The sequence below is a fragment of the Martes martes genome (genome assembly GCF_963455335.1).
Source record: "Martes martes genome assembly, chromosome: 3".
Lineage (NCBI taxonomy): Eukaryota > Metazoa > Chordata > Mammalia > Carnivora > Mustelidae > Martes > Martes martes.
The window spans coordinates 56,323,207-56,339,355 of NC_137890.1; the positions used below are offsets into that span (position 1 = coordinate 56,323,207).

Here is a 16,149-nt window from a genome sequence, read left to right on the forward strand (position 1 = left end):
TCCTTCAAAAGATGAATAGAAAACTGAACTGTGGTACATCCAGATAATGAAATATTATTCAATGTTAAAAAGAAATGAGCTATCAAGGCATAAACAGAGATGGGATAACCTTACATGCATATTACTAAGTAAAAGAAGCCAATCTAAAAAGTTAACATACTGTATCATTGCAACTATATGGCATTCTGGAAAAGGCAAAGCTGTGGAAACAGTAAAAGAAACAGTGGTTACCAGGAGATAGGGGATAAGAATGATGAAAGGCACAGAACTTTTTAGGGCAGTGAAACTACTCTGTGTGATACTATATAATGGTGAGCACATGTCATTTGATACATTTGTCCAATCCCATAGAATGTATAGTATCAAGAGTAAACCCTAATATAAACTATGGACTTTAAGTGATCATGATGTGTCAGTGTAAGTTCATCAATTTTAAGAAATGTACCATTTTGGTTCAGGATGTTGAGAGTATGGGAGGTTGAGAGTGTGTGGAGGTAGAAATGATATGGGAAATCTTTGTACATTCTCATCAATTCTGCTATATACCTAAACTAAAAAATAAAGTATTAAACAATGAAAAACTGAGGAAATTACCTGCACCTGTTACCATAAATGAAAAAATTATTATCCCTATAAGATAGAGATTCTAAAAATAAAGAACCCACAAAAAAATGGAAAAATGGACAGGAAATAAGAATTCACAGAAAAAAGGTTCTTAAATATAGGAAGATGTCCAACTTCACTCATAAGAGAAACACAAAAATTATACAAACACAATTTTTTCTGATCAAATTGGCAAAACTTTAAAAATCTGACTACATATGCTAGCAAAGCACAGAAGAAACAGGCTCTGTCTGCTGGTAACAATGCAAAATGGTATGGCTGTGAAAAGAATGGTCATTATTTAGCAAAATTACATAGGAAATTTACCCTTGACACAGCAGTTCCATTTGAGGGATTTATCTCTCCCTAAGACACACTAAAAAACAAAAACAAAAACAAAACAAAACAAACTCCCAAAACAAAAATACAAGTGCACAAAGCTATTCACTGTAGTTCTGTTTGTGGTAGCAAGACTGAAATAACCTAAATGGCTGCCAGGACAAGACAGGTTAAACCATATGTGGTACATTCATACAATGAAGTACTATGTGAATACAAAAAGGCACAAGAAGTATCTCTACATATTCCTATGGAACAGTTTTCTAGATACAGTAATAAATAAAAAGAGCAAGATGATAAAAATGTATACGGTGTGCTACCTTTTATCTAAGAAAAAGCAAAAATACCCCTACATAAACCCTAATTTGTATATGTACCTATATACATATATGTGTATGTATATTTGCACACGCGCGCGCGCACGTGTGTGTGTGTGTGTGTGTGTGTGTGTGTGTGTCAAAGTGGCAGAAGAATCCAAAAACTAGTTAAAAGTAGTTACCGATAGAGAATAGGGTAGAGTAACCAAGAGATAAAGGTAGACTTTTCAGAATGTAACCTGTTTTGGAGATTTAACTTTGCAGCTATGTAAATGTTTTATGGTTAAAAAACAAAATGAAGGGGTGCCTGGGTAGCTCAGTTAGTCAAACACCCAACTCTTGATTTCAGCTCAGGTCTTGTTCTCAGGGTCATGAGTTCAGGCCCCATGATGGGCTCCATGCAAGGCATGGAGCTTACTTTAAAAAAAAAAAAAATCAAAAAGAAAAAAGAAGCCTTAAAACAAAAATCAAAATTAAATGAAGCAACCCAACTAATGTAACAATTTTGTGGTTCAATCCCAGAGAAGAACTGTTTCAAGAGACTTGACATACAATAACTTGATTTTATATCCCTAATAGATTTCACAGGTATATTTCCCTAATGAGATATACCCTAGGAACTAAAAAGAAATCTTAAACTGTTCTCAGAGATACTATCATTAGTGATATTATTGTTAATTGTTATTCTGGAACTGTTAAACATAAGATAATGCAACTGAAATTCAACAGGGAGTATAACATATTAGTATCCCCACAAGTACTAAAAATAGTGTCAAAAATTAGTTGTCCATGATTTCAGCCTAGTATACAAAAGGGGTTACAATCCAACTCATTCTCTCTCCATCTTATTGTCCTGGAAAGCTCAGTTAAGCTTAACATGTTCCCTCCACTCATTCTTTTGGTCTTCAAATCCTACTGACTCTACCTCAAGACTCTGTGTTAAATTTAGTTCCACTGTGTTAAATTTGGTTCAGATTGTCCAGAAGAGCCCTTTACAACAGAAATATGATATATATGTAATAATATGTACATATGTAATTTGGGATTTTATTGTTTCGATATTAAAAGGGGAAAGAAATGGAAAATTAAAATTCTGGTAACACCTTTAACCCACTATATCCAAAATATTGTCATTCCAACATATAAATATAAAAATTATTGAGCTATTTGGTTTTTATTTTACATCATTAAGTCTTTGAAATTCAGTATGTATTTTACACTTACAGTACATCTCAATTCAGACCAGCCACATTTCAAGTGTTTAACAGCCCCAGTGGAGCACAGACCCCAGGCCACCAGGGGTTCCAAACATGGCAACACATCAGAATCACTTTTCATTTATTCAGTAAGTGAACTTACTAGTTCCAGGGTCTGGAGGTGAATCTGTGAATAATAGATTCCTGGCATATAATCTCTTTTCTCTTGCCAAGCTCTGACTGACACATTAAGACTGTTCACAATCTGATCTACCTAATCTACCTCTTCAGCCCTCACCTCAAATTCACATGCTATAATTTCTATACATCAGGCATAGAGCTTCACAGTTTCTCAAACACACTAGTCCTTTAAAACTACTTATTGTTACTGTGTTGGTTTTCTCCTCTTTCTAAACTTTCACCACCCCCTCTTTCATCCCACCTATCCTTCCTACACTCAGTGCAAATGTCATTTCCCCCTGTGAAATGGTTCTCTGGTTCCCCAGGAAGTTATTTATTCCTTCCACTGCAGGTTTTGCTCATCTCTCTCTGTCATACTACCATACTCTATAGAATTACAATTTACCTATTTATGAATTTATCTCCCCACAAGATCACGGGTTATCAACCTCGTAACTCAAACACAGTGGAGCTGAATTCGGGGGCAGAGGAGGAGTAGAATTACAGTAAGTTTGTACCTTAACCTCTCTTAGCTACTCTATGTTATCTAACCTGCAGCTGCCCCTACCTAAACTAGACCTGACTTTCCCATAGAAGTCCATTACATAAAGATCGACAGACGTCTGTGTTGCACTAGGAATGTATCACAGAAATGCTCAGCATTTGTTATCCTGTCAGATCACTCAAGCTTACTAACTTACTAGCTTAGTAACACTTTTCCTAGCTTACTAACACTTTTCCCTAAGTTTGGATAGGGAATTTCCTAGCTTACTAACACTTTTCCCTAAGTTTGGATAGGGAATTTCCTAAAACCTGATCACTCTTGTTACTATCCTAGCTTACTAACACTTTTCCCTAAGTTTGGATAGGGAATTTCCTAAAACCTGATCACTCTTGTTACTATAACCCGTAGGTGTGCATGATACTCACCACCTTAGAGGGCTTTCTCATCTAGGGAGTGAGAATCAGGCTTTAAGTTCCTTGATGAAATGGCCAACTCTGCTGTCTACTAAACTGATATGCTGAACATATAAACCTTTATGATCTGAAACACACTTGGATTTAGACACCTGTTAACAACCTAAATCTCCAATGCTGATGTCCATCTCCTATTAAGAGCATAACACCAATCTGTATTAGAGAGGAAAAGCCAAGAGTTATTCTAATACTGTACAGGCGATTTATTAAATAGTCATCATGGATCAGTCACTCATGTTACTTGCTTTACATATATTTTCTTCACAGCAACACACTGATAGGGCTATGGCCTCCATTTACAGATAAGGAAACTGACAGCAGAGTTAAAAAAAATTCCTAAAATAATGTCTTCAGAATATGAATTCTAGATGTTTGCCTTTTGAACTATAGTCCATGTAGTGCTGTGTTAGGACCAGTTCACAATGACTCACAAGAGCCACCTATTAAATTTTTAGGAACTGTACAAGCCATTTTTAAACACAGTTATGATTAAAAATTAAATCCTACAAACTAACAATTACACAAATAATAAAAACAAAGTTAACTATTATTCAAAACTCACTTCCTAAATATTTCAGCACATTTTACTCTTGAGGTTGATTACATTTATATGTGTGTACGTGTGAAAAATAAATGGTGTGAAAACAAGTATTTTTCCCAACTTTGTATTCAGTGATACCACTTTGCTAGCTTGAAACTGACCAGGATGGGAGCATTTATGCCAAAGAAATTGGTAAATCCTACAAAGCATGGCTTTTTTCCCCAAGTGGCTGTTGAACCTTACCAGCAAATCATGGAGTTCATTCCTTATTCTGAGTTAATCGGTTATTCCAAAATACAATACACATGCTCAGCCCCTATCCAGAAATTCTAATTCAGTAGATCAAGGATAGAGTATCAGCAATGTATTTCACAAAAAGCTATCTCTCCTCCAAAAGAATTCTTATATGTACATTCTTCTAGCTGAGAACTACTATCTGAGAATTCTAAACAGTATTATGTATCATCAGACATTAGAAAACTATATACTTAAAAGTGTATTACTTTAGGTTCCCGAATTTAAGTCTCTACAAACTATAATGTAAAACTGTAATGCAGCTTTTTAAATCAAGGATCAAAACTGTTATAAGCAAGCCTCTATGTAGCTTAAATTATCAGAAAGGTTTCTCTTTAAACAATTCAATAATTTTAATAAAAAAGATTATGAGACTACTAAGATATCCACATAAAAAAGAATAAGGCTGGACCATAAACAAAACTAACTCAAAATGGTTCAAAGCTAAAGCTAAAGCTCATAGATTCTTTGAAGAAAACAAGGCACGAATCTTTGTGACCCTGAATTGGGCAATGGTTTCTTAGATAAGACACCTAAAGCACAAACAACAACAGAAACAGATAAATTGGATTTCATCAAACTAAAAACATTTGTGCTTTTGAGGACATCATCAAGAACATAAAATGATAACCCACAGAATGAAAGAAAATTTTTGCAAATCATAAATAAGGAATTTGTATCTAAAATATAGAGAGAGTTGTTACAAATCAACAATAAAAAGATAACCCAAAATAAGAAAAGGCAAAGATCTGAAAAGACATGTTTCTAGAGAAGATATGCAGATAGCCAATAAGCACATCTTATTGTTCAATATCACTGACGTCCAATATCATTAGCCATCAGAGAAATGCAAAAACTATAGTAAGATTACCACTTCATAATCATTAAGACAGCTCTAATCAAAGAGTTCAGTAACAGCAAATGCTGACAAAGATGTAGAGAACTGAAATCCTCATACACTGCTGGAAAGAATGCAAAATGGTATAACTGCTTTGGAGAACCACCTAGCAGTTTCTCAAAAAATTAAACATACAGTTAGTACATGACTCAGCAATTCTACTTCTAGATATAAACCCAAGAGAAATGAAAATATAGGTCACTCAAAAAACTATTTATGGATGTTCACAGCAATGTTATACATAAAAGCCAAAAAATGGAAACAACCCAAATGTTCATCAATTAATAATGGATAAACAAAAGGTGATATATAAATACAGTGGAATATTATTTGGCAAAAACAAGGACTAAAATATTGATATATCCTAATAATCTTTCATGAACCTTGAAAACACTATAGTAGGTGAAAGACACAAGTCAAAAACAAAGCCACTTATATGAAACATCCAGAACAGGCAAATCTAGAGTGACAGTAAGTGGCACAGTGGTTGCGTAAGGCTGGTGATCAGTCAGATGATACAGGTATAACCATTAAAGGTTTTTCCTTTGGATAATGAAAATGCTCTAAAATTGATTGTGGTGATGGTTGCATGACTCTGAGAATACACAAAAAAACCACCAAACTGTACGTTTTAAATGGACGAATTTTATGTTATGTGGATTATATCCCAGTAAAACTGATACAAATACATATACATAAATTTCTTTTAAAAAACTAGCTGAGGACGAGATTTCCATATCTGAAACACTGATGTTTTCTTTTATTCAATGAGCTGTATCATAAAATAGATTTCTCTTTTGGTTTCATTGCCAAGAAATTCACCATTAAATTTTGTGGTCACATGAGCTTCCCTTTCCTTAAGTTCTCTAGTTCAGTTTCTGTCACCACCATGCCTTACTTTCACTGTTTTAAATTCTAAATGATCTACTATAACCCACTTCAATCTTTCTTGGAAACAAGCAGGATATGATGGCTGGCTGAATTCTGAAAATTTAAGAATACTTTTAGATACTCATGATGCCTTCCAAGATACAGAAATCCTATGACGTTCAGCCTGAGCTCTGCTAACCAATTCCCTTCATCTTTACCACCAAGGATTGATTCAGAGAATTAAGAGTTTTCCCAGAGGACTTTTTTCTCTACATTACATTATCTATATAAAACATTATACTGTGGTATTACACATCTACCATATATTTAGCACACAAGATAATAACGTAAATGGAACATAAGTAATAAATTACTACTGAAATTTAACTTTGTTTTGGGAAATTCATTCCTACCCTAACAGGTGAGGATGAGTCCTCTGTATTTCGTTTCTGGGACTCAGTGTCCACATCTTGGCGCTTGTTCTTCATTCTTTCTCTAAGATCCCCTGTAGGCCTTTCTGGTGACCTTTGAACCAGAAAACAAAAACAAAACAAAAAACAAAACAAAACAACAAAAATCTATATTTTTATAATGTTTGTAAGAATATATCTACAGAAATAACTCACGAATCTCAATGTTTCTTTCTGTGGCTCCTAATGTTCAGAAAAACAATTAATTTGCTTTGGCTTAAATATTAATATATAAAAAATATGAGCATCACTTACAAATTTTCTCCCCATGACAATCAGAAATGTATACACTAAAATTCCATGGGGTGGCAGGTACTGGCGACATGAATAAGAAACTGTATGTGAGTCAAGAAAAAGGAATTTGTAATTAACAGTTTAATTTGTTTTTCTAAAAATCACATAAAGGTATTAGTTATATTTGAAAGTAAAAAGCAGAAAGATAAAGTTTTAAATAACAATGTTGTAAAATTAATCAAGAAATAACAGTATTATCATGTATACATGCATGTGGCTGGATGCAACACTGACAACTGAGAATTACCCATCTTAAGAACCACAGGATACAGAGTTGTTTTGTGTTATTCTTATAACTTTTCTTAAAATTTGAAATTATTTCAGAACAGAAAATAATTAATGGATTCAAAGCAAGATTTAGGTGATAGATTTCTTTTTAATTAAGGAAAATCGTACACATTTATATTCAACACTCCTAAGCATTCATAATTCATACTGAAAATGTGAAAAATGGCTTGCCAATTATTTTTATACCATTATTAAGTGAGAAAACAAAGCAGACATGAAAAACACATTGCCTTTAATGAGTATTCCTTGAATATTCTTTTAAAAAGGGCAATAGAAGTTAAGGAGTGGTATGTCCCTCATTAGTCACCAAAAAATACTGTATAATATATTAATATTTTTTAAGAATAAGTATATAAGGATAAGTATATAATTTTTAAGGATATAAACAAATCACATAAACATTTGCATGTATTCAAGTCATAGTTATCAATCAAATCAATTCTTTTATCAATCAATACAAGTTACATGATTAATGAAGAAATAATTTCAGTTAATTCACTTTAAAGGCTCTCATTAATACCTATATGCACATTTTAAAGGACTGTATTAAATGTTTTAATAGTAAATCTGAGTTTAAAAGTGGAAATTATTAAAAACCAGTACTTAAATGTTCTAAATTATAATTATGATGAGCATGTACATCTTATGTGTCCTGGCCTCCTTTATATAATAAGACAATTTATTAAATATATATATATATTTATATTTATACATATAATATATATATAAGAAAATTTTTATTAATTAAAACCCTAAGCAGCACCTAACAGAGTACTCTACATACAATGAGTGCTCAGTAAATGATTTAAATATTTTGTGACAAAGCATTTCTGAAATACACTGCTTTTCTTTCCATCACGTTATGAACTGTATTTTCATCCCTATAAAAAAAGGAAAAAAAGAAATCCAAAGGGGGTTATCAAATGGAAAAACACACACAAAATAACAACAAAAAATCCTTTATTCTAAGTCTAGTAATGACACTATTTTTTTCCCATTTTAGATAAATTTCTCTGCCATTTTCCTTAAAATTACCTCTTGTATAAAAATTTTGTCAGTTAATAATAAATTTCACAGATGAATTAAAGTATGTATTAAAAGTGTTGTAATAATATGAACAAAACATTAAAATTACTGGAACATTTTCCCTAAGTGTATATTTACACAGATAATTAAACATATGTTAAGAACTGGTTTTCCCACATTAATAGAAGGCACAGATGACAATCTAAATACAAATAAAACAGAGTATTCAGCATCACGAGTAAAGTAAAATGTACATTTAAGTGAACAGAAAGTCAGTTAAGGGTCTGAATTTTAAATTCTCTTAAGCTTCAAAATCTATACACAAACACACACACACATTTAAGAAGAATTTTTTTAAAAATCTGCAAATACTAATGTTCAGCTTTTATACTATCGCTGTAACCAAAGCAATAAGCACATCTAGTTTTAGGACTTTGTTAACTATTTGTTTACCAATCAAGTTTAAACTGTTTTTGTGTCTACATATGTTACATATTTAACACCATAATATAACCATTATGAACTGAACTGAAAGAAAAATGAAAGGTCTTTATTAGGAAAAGTTTCATTTAGCTTTGCCTTTATCAAAGGCAAAAAGATGTCCTAAACAGGTAATAGGACCTTTACCTACATATAAGTACATGTTTTCATTTACATTAATACATTGTGATAAGGGATTTGGCAAATGCATTTTAATGGACAGAGGTTGCAGTAGACAGTCTCATGTCATTAAGATCTGAATTCAGAACACTTTAAAAAGCTAAAATTATATCCTTGTTAAATTTTATTTTTTTAAGAGTTAAAATAGTCTTTCCTCAGTAAAAGTAAATCCATGAAATTCTGCTCTTAAATCATCTTAAGTACATAACTAGGTGTGGGGGATGTAAGTCATATGTATATTATAAAAAAAAATCTACTGGCAAAAACAGTAAATACTGAGCAAATAATATTAGAGCATACATTTTATTAATCTCAAAATGAACTAAAAAGATCTTGTTGATCTTTGACTATTGATAAGACCACCACCAAAAGAGAAAAATCTGATTAAATATACGCTTGTATTTCAGATTTTTATACTAGATAAATTACAAAAGCTATCTTCTAATATTATACGAACAATTCAAAGTTCTTAATTTACCTTCTATAATTGCTGCTATAACCTTTACCACGGGGTGAAGGGCCATGTACGAATCTACATGTGTTTCCATAGAGGCAGTTGCCAGTCTTCAGCCAGTTACGGCACTGTGTCTAAGAGACAGACATTACTATGTAAATTTCATATTTATTTCTGGAAAAAAAGATGCTAGTGGGACAAAATTAAAACAAATGCTACCAAAATTCCAGCTACCCTGAGACACATTATTCATTCCCCAAACAATAAAAACATCAGGACAAAAAAACCGTAAAAATTATTACTCTTCACTCCTTTATGAAACTCAGTTTTAAAAATTTATCAAACATTCCTACAATACAACAACCTGTTCACCTTATGATGCAAGTCAGTATTCAAGAACAGGATTAAAAGATAACCCCTGTGACTGAGCTAGTGACAACTCACCTCTGCTGTACTGCCAGTGCTGGGTCCAAGCCTCTCAAACACACTGGGTCTTCGGGATGTGCTATCAGATATGGTCTTGGTATTTTCCACTGTGACCTTCCTTCTAATTTTTGACATTTTGTACTACTTTAACCAAAAAAGAGAGAGGCAAAACTGTAAAATTCTTCAGCTTTAAGTTAACTGAGCTCATAACTTATACGTAGATAAAGCTGTAGATAACACTGTAAAACTGTGGGGAATTTTTCTCAGGAGAAAAAAGGCATAGGAGAGGTCACAGGTAAACAGAAGGTATCTTCTAAGGCATGCCACACTAGTGAACTTGTAACAATGCCGAAATCTGTTGGCTAGAATTTTTACTCTTCTGCAGAGTGTAGAATAAGATTCTACTTGCACAATTTTCGTAGTACATTCAACCTCAGAAAACAACTATAAAATACTTAGTTTCTAAGTTCTTTATAAAAGTTTCAAAATTTGTTAACTATCTTTTAAAGAAAAGTTGTGCTATCATTCTCCATAAGGTAGTTAACTGGAAAAGAAAGCCATGTCAAAGAGAATGGGAAAATAAAATCAGGTGAGAATTTTACTGATAGTAGAAATTATGCTTTATACAGCTTGCAACATTAGGTATATTCCAAGAATCAGCTTGGGAGAAAAATGCAAACTATTTAATATTTTCTCTATCTTAACAGAGCTGGAAAAGGACAGTCTAATCAAGAACATTTATTTTCAATAATGTAAAGAAATTTCAATGCTGATAAAATGACTTTCTTTCAAATAGGCTACAAAACTAGAAGTCAAGTTGTTTCTGTAACTTATAATATATTGACATAAAAGTCAAAGACGCTAAAAGTGATGAACAGGCTATTTTACTATTATTAAAAACAAGACAAATTGTAAAAATATTTTACTAAAGTAAATAAAACATTTAAAACTAAAACCATAACAAAACAAATCTAAGTATATAATCAGGTGACTCAACTGGAAATGAAAACATCAGATAATAGTATTATGATATATGTTAGAGAAAAACATTAAATTCTAGATCTAGAAAAAATTAGTACATCACTGTGGGAACTGGGTAAGAACTGCCTAAAAGAGGGGGGGAAAAAACTAAACCATATCACATTTCATATAATACAATTAGTTGAAATCTTATCAATAGTCAAAAGTTACTAGAATGAATGGTAGCTAAAGAAGTAAAAGTTCCATTTGGTATAGAACTGGTCTCCATAAAATTCACAAATTCAAGAAGTTCTTTAATGTGGTTTCAAAGTGAAGACATAACACTTGAAAGGAAATTAAGTCTTGATAGTACCAAATCAAAAGTTCAAAAAAATTATAAACAATATTTGGTTAAGATACTTTTCAGTTCACATTTTTAAAAGAATCTTAAGAGTAAGGACAACATCTGACAAATGAACAAAGATAATAAACCAAGAGGAAAACAGGAAATGATACAATATGGTAGTTTTAAATTGGAAAAAAAAAGTATCTTATTCTTTAATATAAATACAATCATTTTAGTAATTAATTTTTAATGACTCAAAGAAGTCGGAAAATGACTTTACAAATCTTTAAGAATTAGCATAGATGTCACATTAATGAGTAAGACTTTGTTGCAACATAAAACCACATATGTATCAACTGTTCTCCAAATAAGGAACAATACAACCAACCCTACATACAACAGTTAGTACTATAAGATAATCTTTGGTTTCATTCTCAGCCCAAATGTGAATTTACAGAGTAAAATTTGGTAAAATTTCATTTGTTCATTTGATTTACTGAACTGAAAAGTTCTTTATAGAATGGAAGGCCAAGATAAATGGAACTGAAAAAACATCTTCTAGAAAATGTAAAGCTTTGATTAACTGAGAAAACCACTTTCTATAATTTATACCTGAGCAGGAATCAATAAAAAGTGAGTATGTCACACAAAACAGGGAAAGTTTAGAACAAAAACAAATGTTCAAAGTCTTATTATGTTACTATAAATGTTAATAGAGAGATGTATATTATAATCTTCATCCACTAATTCCATTTTTAAAACATTTATTGGGGTGCCTGGGTGGCTCAGTGGGTTAAGCCTCTACCTTCGGCTCAGGTCATGATCTCAGGGTCCTCGGATCGAGCCCCACATTGGGCTCTCTGCTTAGCGGGGAGCTTGCTTCCCCCTCCCTCTCTGCCTACTTGTGATCTCTCTGTCAAATAAATAAATGAAATCTTGAAAAAAAAAATAAAACATTAATAACCTTAAAATTGAATGAGTTCTAAAAGTTCCTTATAAGCTCTTATTAGTTATTTAGAACTCGGAAAACAGGCATACCATCCCCCCCACACTGTCTTACCCTAACCTTACATATTTCCCTCCACTACCAATGGAAATAGTTCTGCTCCCCAAACTCCTATACAGCCGCAGCATGCTGCCACTCCCAACACACCTCCTCCAAAAAAATTAATGATAGTGCTTTCCATTATTAGGGCAACAGCTATTTATTATTGTTCCTGAAACACTGGTCATCTAGTATCTCCTTTCTTGTTTTTCTGAGGGCTCCACATATTAACTCTACTGTTTCTCTTCCTGCTCTATTACCTGTTGCTTGGATCAGCACTCTGCTACTCCCTTGACCTACCCCTGAAAACCATGGCTTCTCTCTAATCCTAGATCACGAACATAAACTTTGAAGATTTAAAAAGGTTTGGACTACTATGTCAAAAACAAGTGAGGACTGATGGGATCTTAACACCCCTCCTTGTATGTATCCCTGCCACTAAAAAAGTACCTTCCTACAGAGAACAAGTTGCTTGTACATGTGACATCGAGAACTACTCAAGATTCACCTACACAGTTATTGTCACTGGAACTTCACTTTTAGCTACTGTTGAGTCTTTCAACTTAGGGAAAAACAGCAAAGTAAAAGTCATATTCTCAGCATCCAACATTGTCAGACTTCCTCCTAAAATTGCACTGACTTTGAGTACCAGGTCTATGTTATAGGGAGGTCACAGGAAAAAAAAATCTGAGGCAAAAGGGAAAAAGTAGGACTTGAAGTTTTCTAATTGAAAAGAAGGGGAATTCTTCTGGTCATCTATCTAGGAACTTCTATCAGTAGTCAGCAATAATAAGTTTTTGAAATATTATTACTGAAATATTCATGATTGACGAAGATAAAATGCTTTATGCTTATAAAGAATACAAAATATAATTTAAACACTATTTGTCTGAATATATACACATAATCTGTAATACACCAGAAAAACACTTACTCATATATGTTAATTTATTAATTTAAATGTATGTTACCAAATAAAATGACTTAATTAGAATTTTCAATCTAAAAATTTGGGCCCTCAAAGGGACCTAAATAAATACCACAATCTAATAAAATGTAGATTTAACTGAGGAAGGGATAAAAACCTTTTTAAATTAGTATCTGAACAGGCTTCAATGAGCAAATGCTTCAAAGTATGTAAGAAAACTTAGAAACAATAAAATAAAAATGTAAATATTAAAGTCTAGCACCCGAGTGGCTCAGTGGGTTAAGCCTCTGCCTTCAGCTCAGGTCATGATCCCAGGGTCTTGGGATCGAGCCCCACATAGGGCTCTCTGCTCAGCAGGGAGCCTGCTTCCCTTTCTCTCTCTGCCTGCCTCTCTGCCTACTTGTGATCTGTGTCAAATAAATAAATAAAATCTTAAAAAAAAAAAAAAAAGTCTTCCCTATCTCAGAGACTTTAAATCTTTTCCCTCCAGTTTTGTTTTCAAATTAAACTTTGATTTCAAGGTGTCATTACACTTTCACCCACATCATCATGTCTTTATATCTCTCCCAAACACCATCATTATCAAAGCCCAGGTGACATTGGTGAAAGTCTATGGAGTTATTTTTCCATTTCTCCCCTCCATTTGAAGAGTAAATAAATATCAAGGTTTTTATGATATATTTTCAATTGAAAAAAAAGGGGACAGAGTTTGAACCTATTAAAATACAACAAGAGGGTCTTAATAAATGGGAACAGTTCCCTTTCTCCCTCCAAAACTTAAAATATCACAATGTACTCAAAGCTACACCCTAGAAATATGGCTAAGAAAGGGGAAACATACAAATGATCAATGACTGCTGAGGCCTACATACTAAAATCTTGTCGATAAAACATGTATCAATTCTAGTATTTAATCCATAATTACATCTTGTTGAGGCCGCATCCTTCCCCAGCACAAATAAAAGCATATATATCTTTTTAACCTGGATAAGCTGCAGCATAATATTAGGAAACTGTCATGTAATTAAACAATTAAAACTACATAAATGTACTAACTAGTAGAATAAATTCTTATCCACTGAGGTTCTAAAATTTAAAGGTTTATATTAAAAATAAGGTCTCTTACTATTTATAGTTCATATTTTTTAAAGAAAAAAGTTGTTTATTTGATGCATAGTCTGGGAGAATATTTTTAAAAAAATAACTTTCTAAAACAATCTCACAGGTTGCTTAAAGACAGACTAAAGCAAAACCAAAAACAAAATAACAACAAAAAAAGAGACTAAAACAATTCCAACTTTAATTCCAAACAGAATTAACAGAACTACACTGACTATACCACTATGAGCAAGGCAATACTGTAGCACTGTGCAGAAAAAAAATTTGTTAAAAAGACTATGAACAGAAAATAGGCAATGCTAGTAACTACTATAAAGTGAAATAAACAGAACTGCAACATGCATTCTATCAAAAAAGAATAAAGACACTTTAAACAGCAACACCAGTTAACTTTCTTTTCTTTTTTTTTTTTTTAAAGATTTTATTTATTTATTTGACAGATAGAGAGATCACAAGTAGGCAGAGAGGCAGGCAGAGAGAGAAGGGGAAGCAGGCTCCCCGCTGAGCAGAGAGCCCGATGCGGGGCTCGATCCCAGGACCCTGAGATCATGACCTGAGCCGAAGGCAGCGGCTTAATCCACTGAGCCACCCAGGCGCCCCAACACCAGTTAACTTTCAACAGTTATTAAATATCTACTTAAATAGCTCCAACTCTACATGAAATGGAGAACTGGGTTGGGGGAGGTGGGGAAGACTAACATCCACTGAAAACCAACTCCTCAAATAAACGTCAATTAAACAATTGTGCTGTCTATATTTAACTGCCAGTGCATACTGTAATACAAACTAACACTTACAACTTACTAAAATTCTAATAACTTGTACAGAAGTGAAAATAGCATCCACCTGATTAATTTTAGTATTAATTTACCAATATGAAAATGGATTGATTTGCATATCTTAAATATGGAATCAATATTCATTTTGAATCTGTGAGAATTAGGAAGCCAGTAAGAGGCATGCATTTGATAGAATTGGATCCTACCAGATTCACACAGTAAAAGTCTAAGTTTCATGGTGCAACTATTTTTACTGATACAAATTGCTAAATACCTGCATCAACATTCTTAGCAGTCTCTTGTTTAAACTGTCATCCTATAATCTAAATATTTCATTAAGAAATCGGAAATTATTTGAAAATCTACAGATCATGTCCACAAAACTCTTAAAAATATTGTCGCTTAGGTACTAAAGCCAGTAATTTCAAATATTACAAAACTAGACTCCACTAACTGGCACCATATACGCATGCATGGATTGTACTGCATAAACACTTAGATTAACTGCAACAGTACCATGGACTTTGAAAAGTTGAGGTGTGAAGATATTTTCCAAACTTTTAAAATTATTTAAAAAAAAAAAAAAAAGCCCTGAAGGGCCAGTCTATGCCTGTAATTTTCGGAGTAGTTCCAAGTATGTGAAAACCTCACAATATAACCAAATAGCTTAAGATATGGCTCCACAAACAGGATCCTACCAACATCACTCAGTAATATCAACTCTGAATGATTTTCCAGCCACATACATTATTTTAACCTATTCATAAAGAGGTAATGCCAAACAGCAGATCCTCCCTCCTTTCACTCCACCTTCCCTAGTTTCTGACGGATAGCTGCCCAAAGTAACTACCTAGGGAATGTAAAGATAGAGTAGCACTCCTCAACCTTCAGGACCCAAGTCAAATTATCACTGCCGGGAAATAAGCAAAACCAAATACAACCAACAGCAAGATAATTTTTCCTAAAGGTCTGGAATGAGTAAAGAGGGAGCCTCTAAATCTAAGACCATATTCCTCCCGCGGTCCAGTGCATATAAATGAGAATACTACGCAAGGGTTCCCAAGCTTTTTTGGTAGGGACCCAGAACAGTCTTTTGTCTGAATTCCCGTCCTCTTAAAAACAAACTCGCCGGAATCAG

The 16,149-nt window shown here is 33.0% G+C and overlaps 1 protein-coding gene across 5 annotated transcripts in view; it reads right to left on the reverse strand.

The window, feature by feature from the left end:
- ZC3H13 (zinc finger CCCH-type containing 13) overlaps window positions 1-16,149 on the reverse strand; it is a 100,597-nt gene that overhangs the window by 83,907 nt on the left and 541 nt on the right. For all 5 annotated transcript variants that reach the window (XM_080798711.1, XM_080798713.1, XM_080798712.1 and 2 more), the window contains exons 2-4: window positions 9,853-9,978; window positions 9,433-9,542; window positions 6,630-6,741 (exon numbers count right to left, since the gene is read on the reverse strand). In XM_080798711.1, coding sequence (XP_080654837.1) covers window positions 6,630-6,741; window positions 9,433-9,542; window positions 9,853-9,969 — 339 coding nt within the window. In that variant the 5' untranslated portion in view covers window positions 9,970-9,978. The remainder of the gene's footprint in view (window positions 1-6,629; window positions 6,742-9,432; window positions 9,543-9,852; window positions 9,979-16,149) is intronic.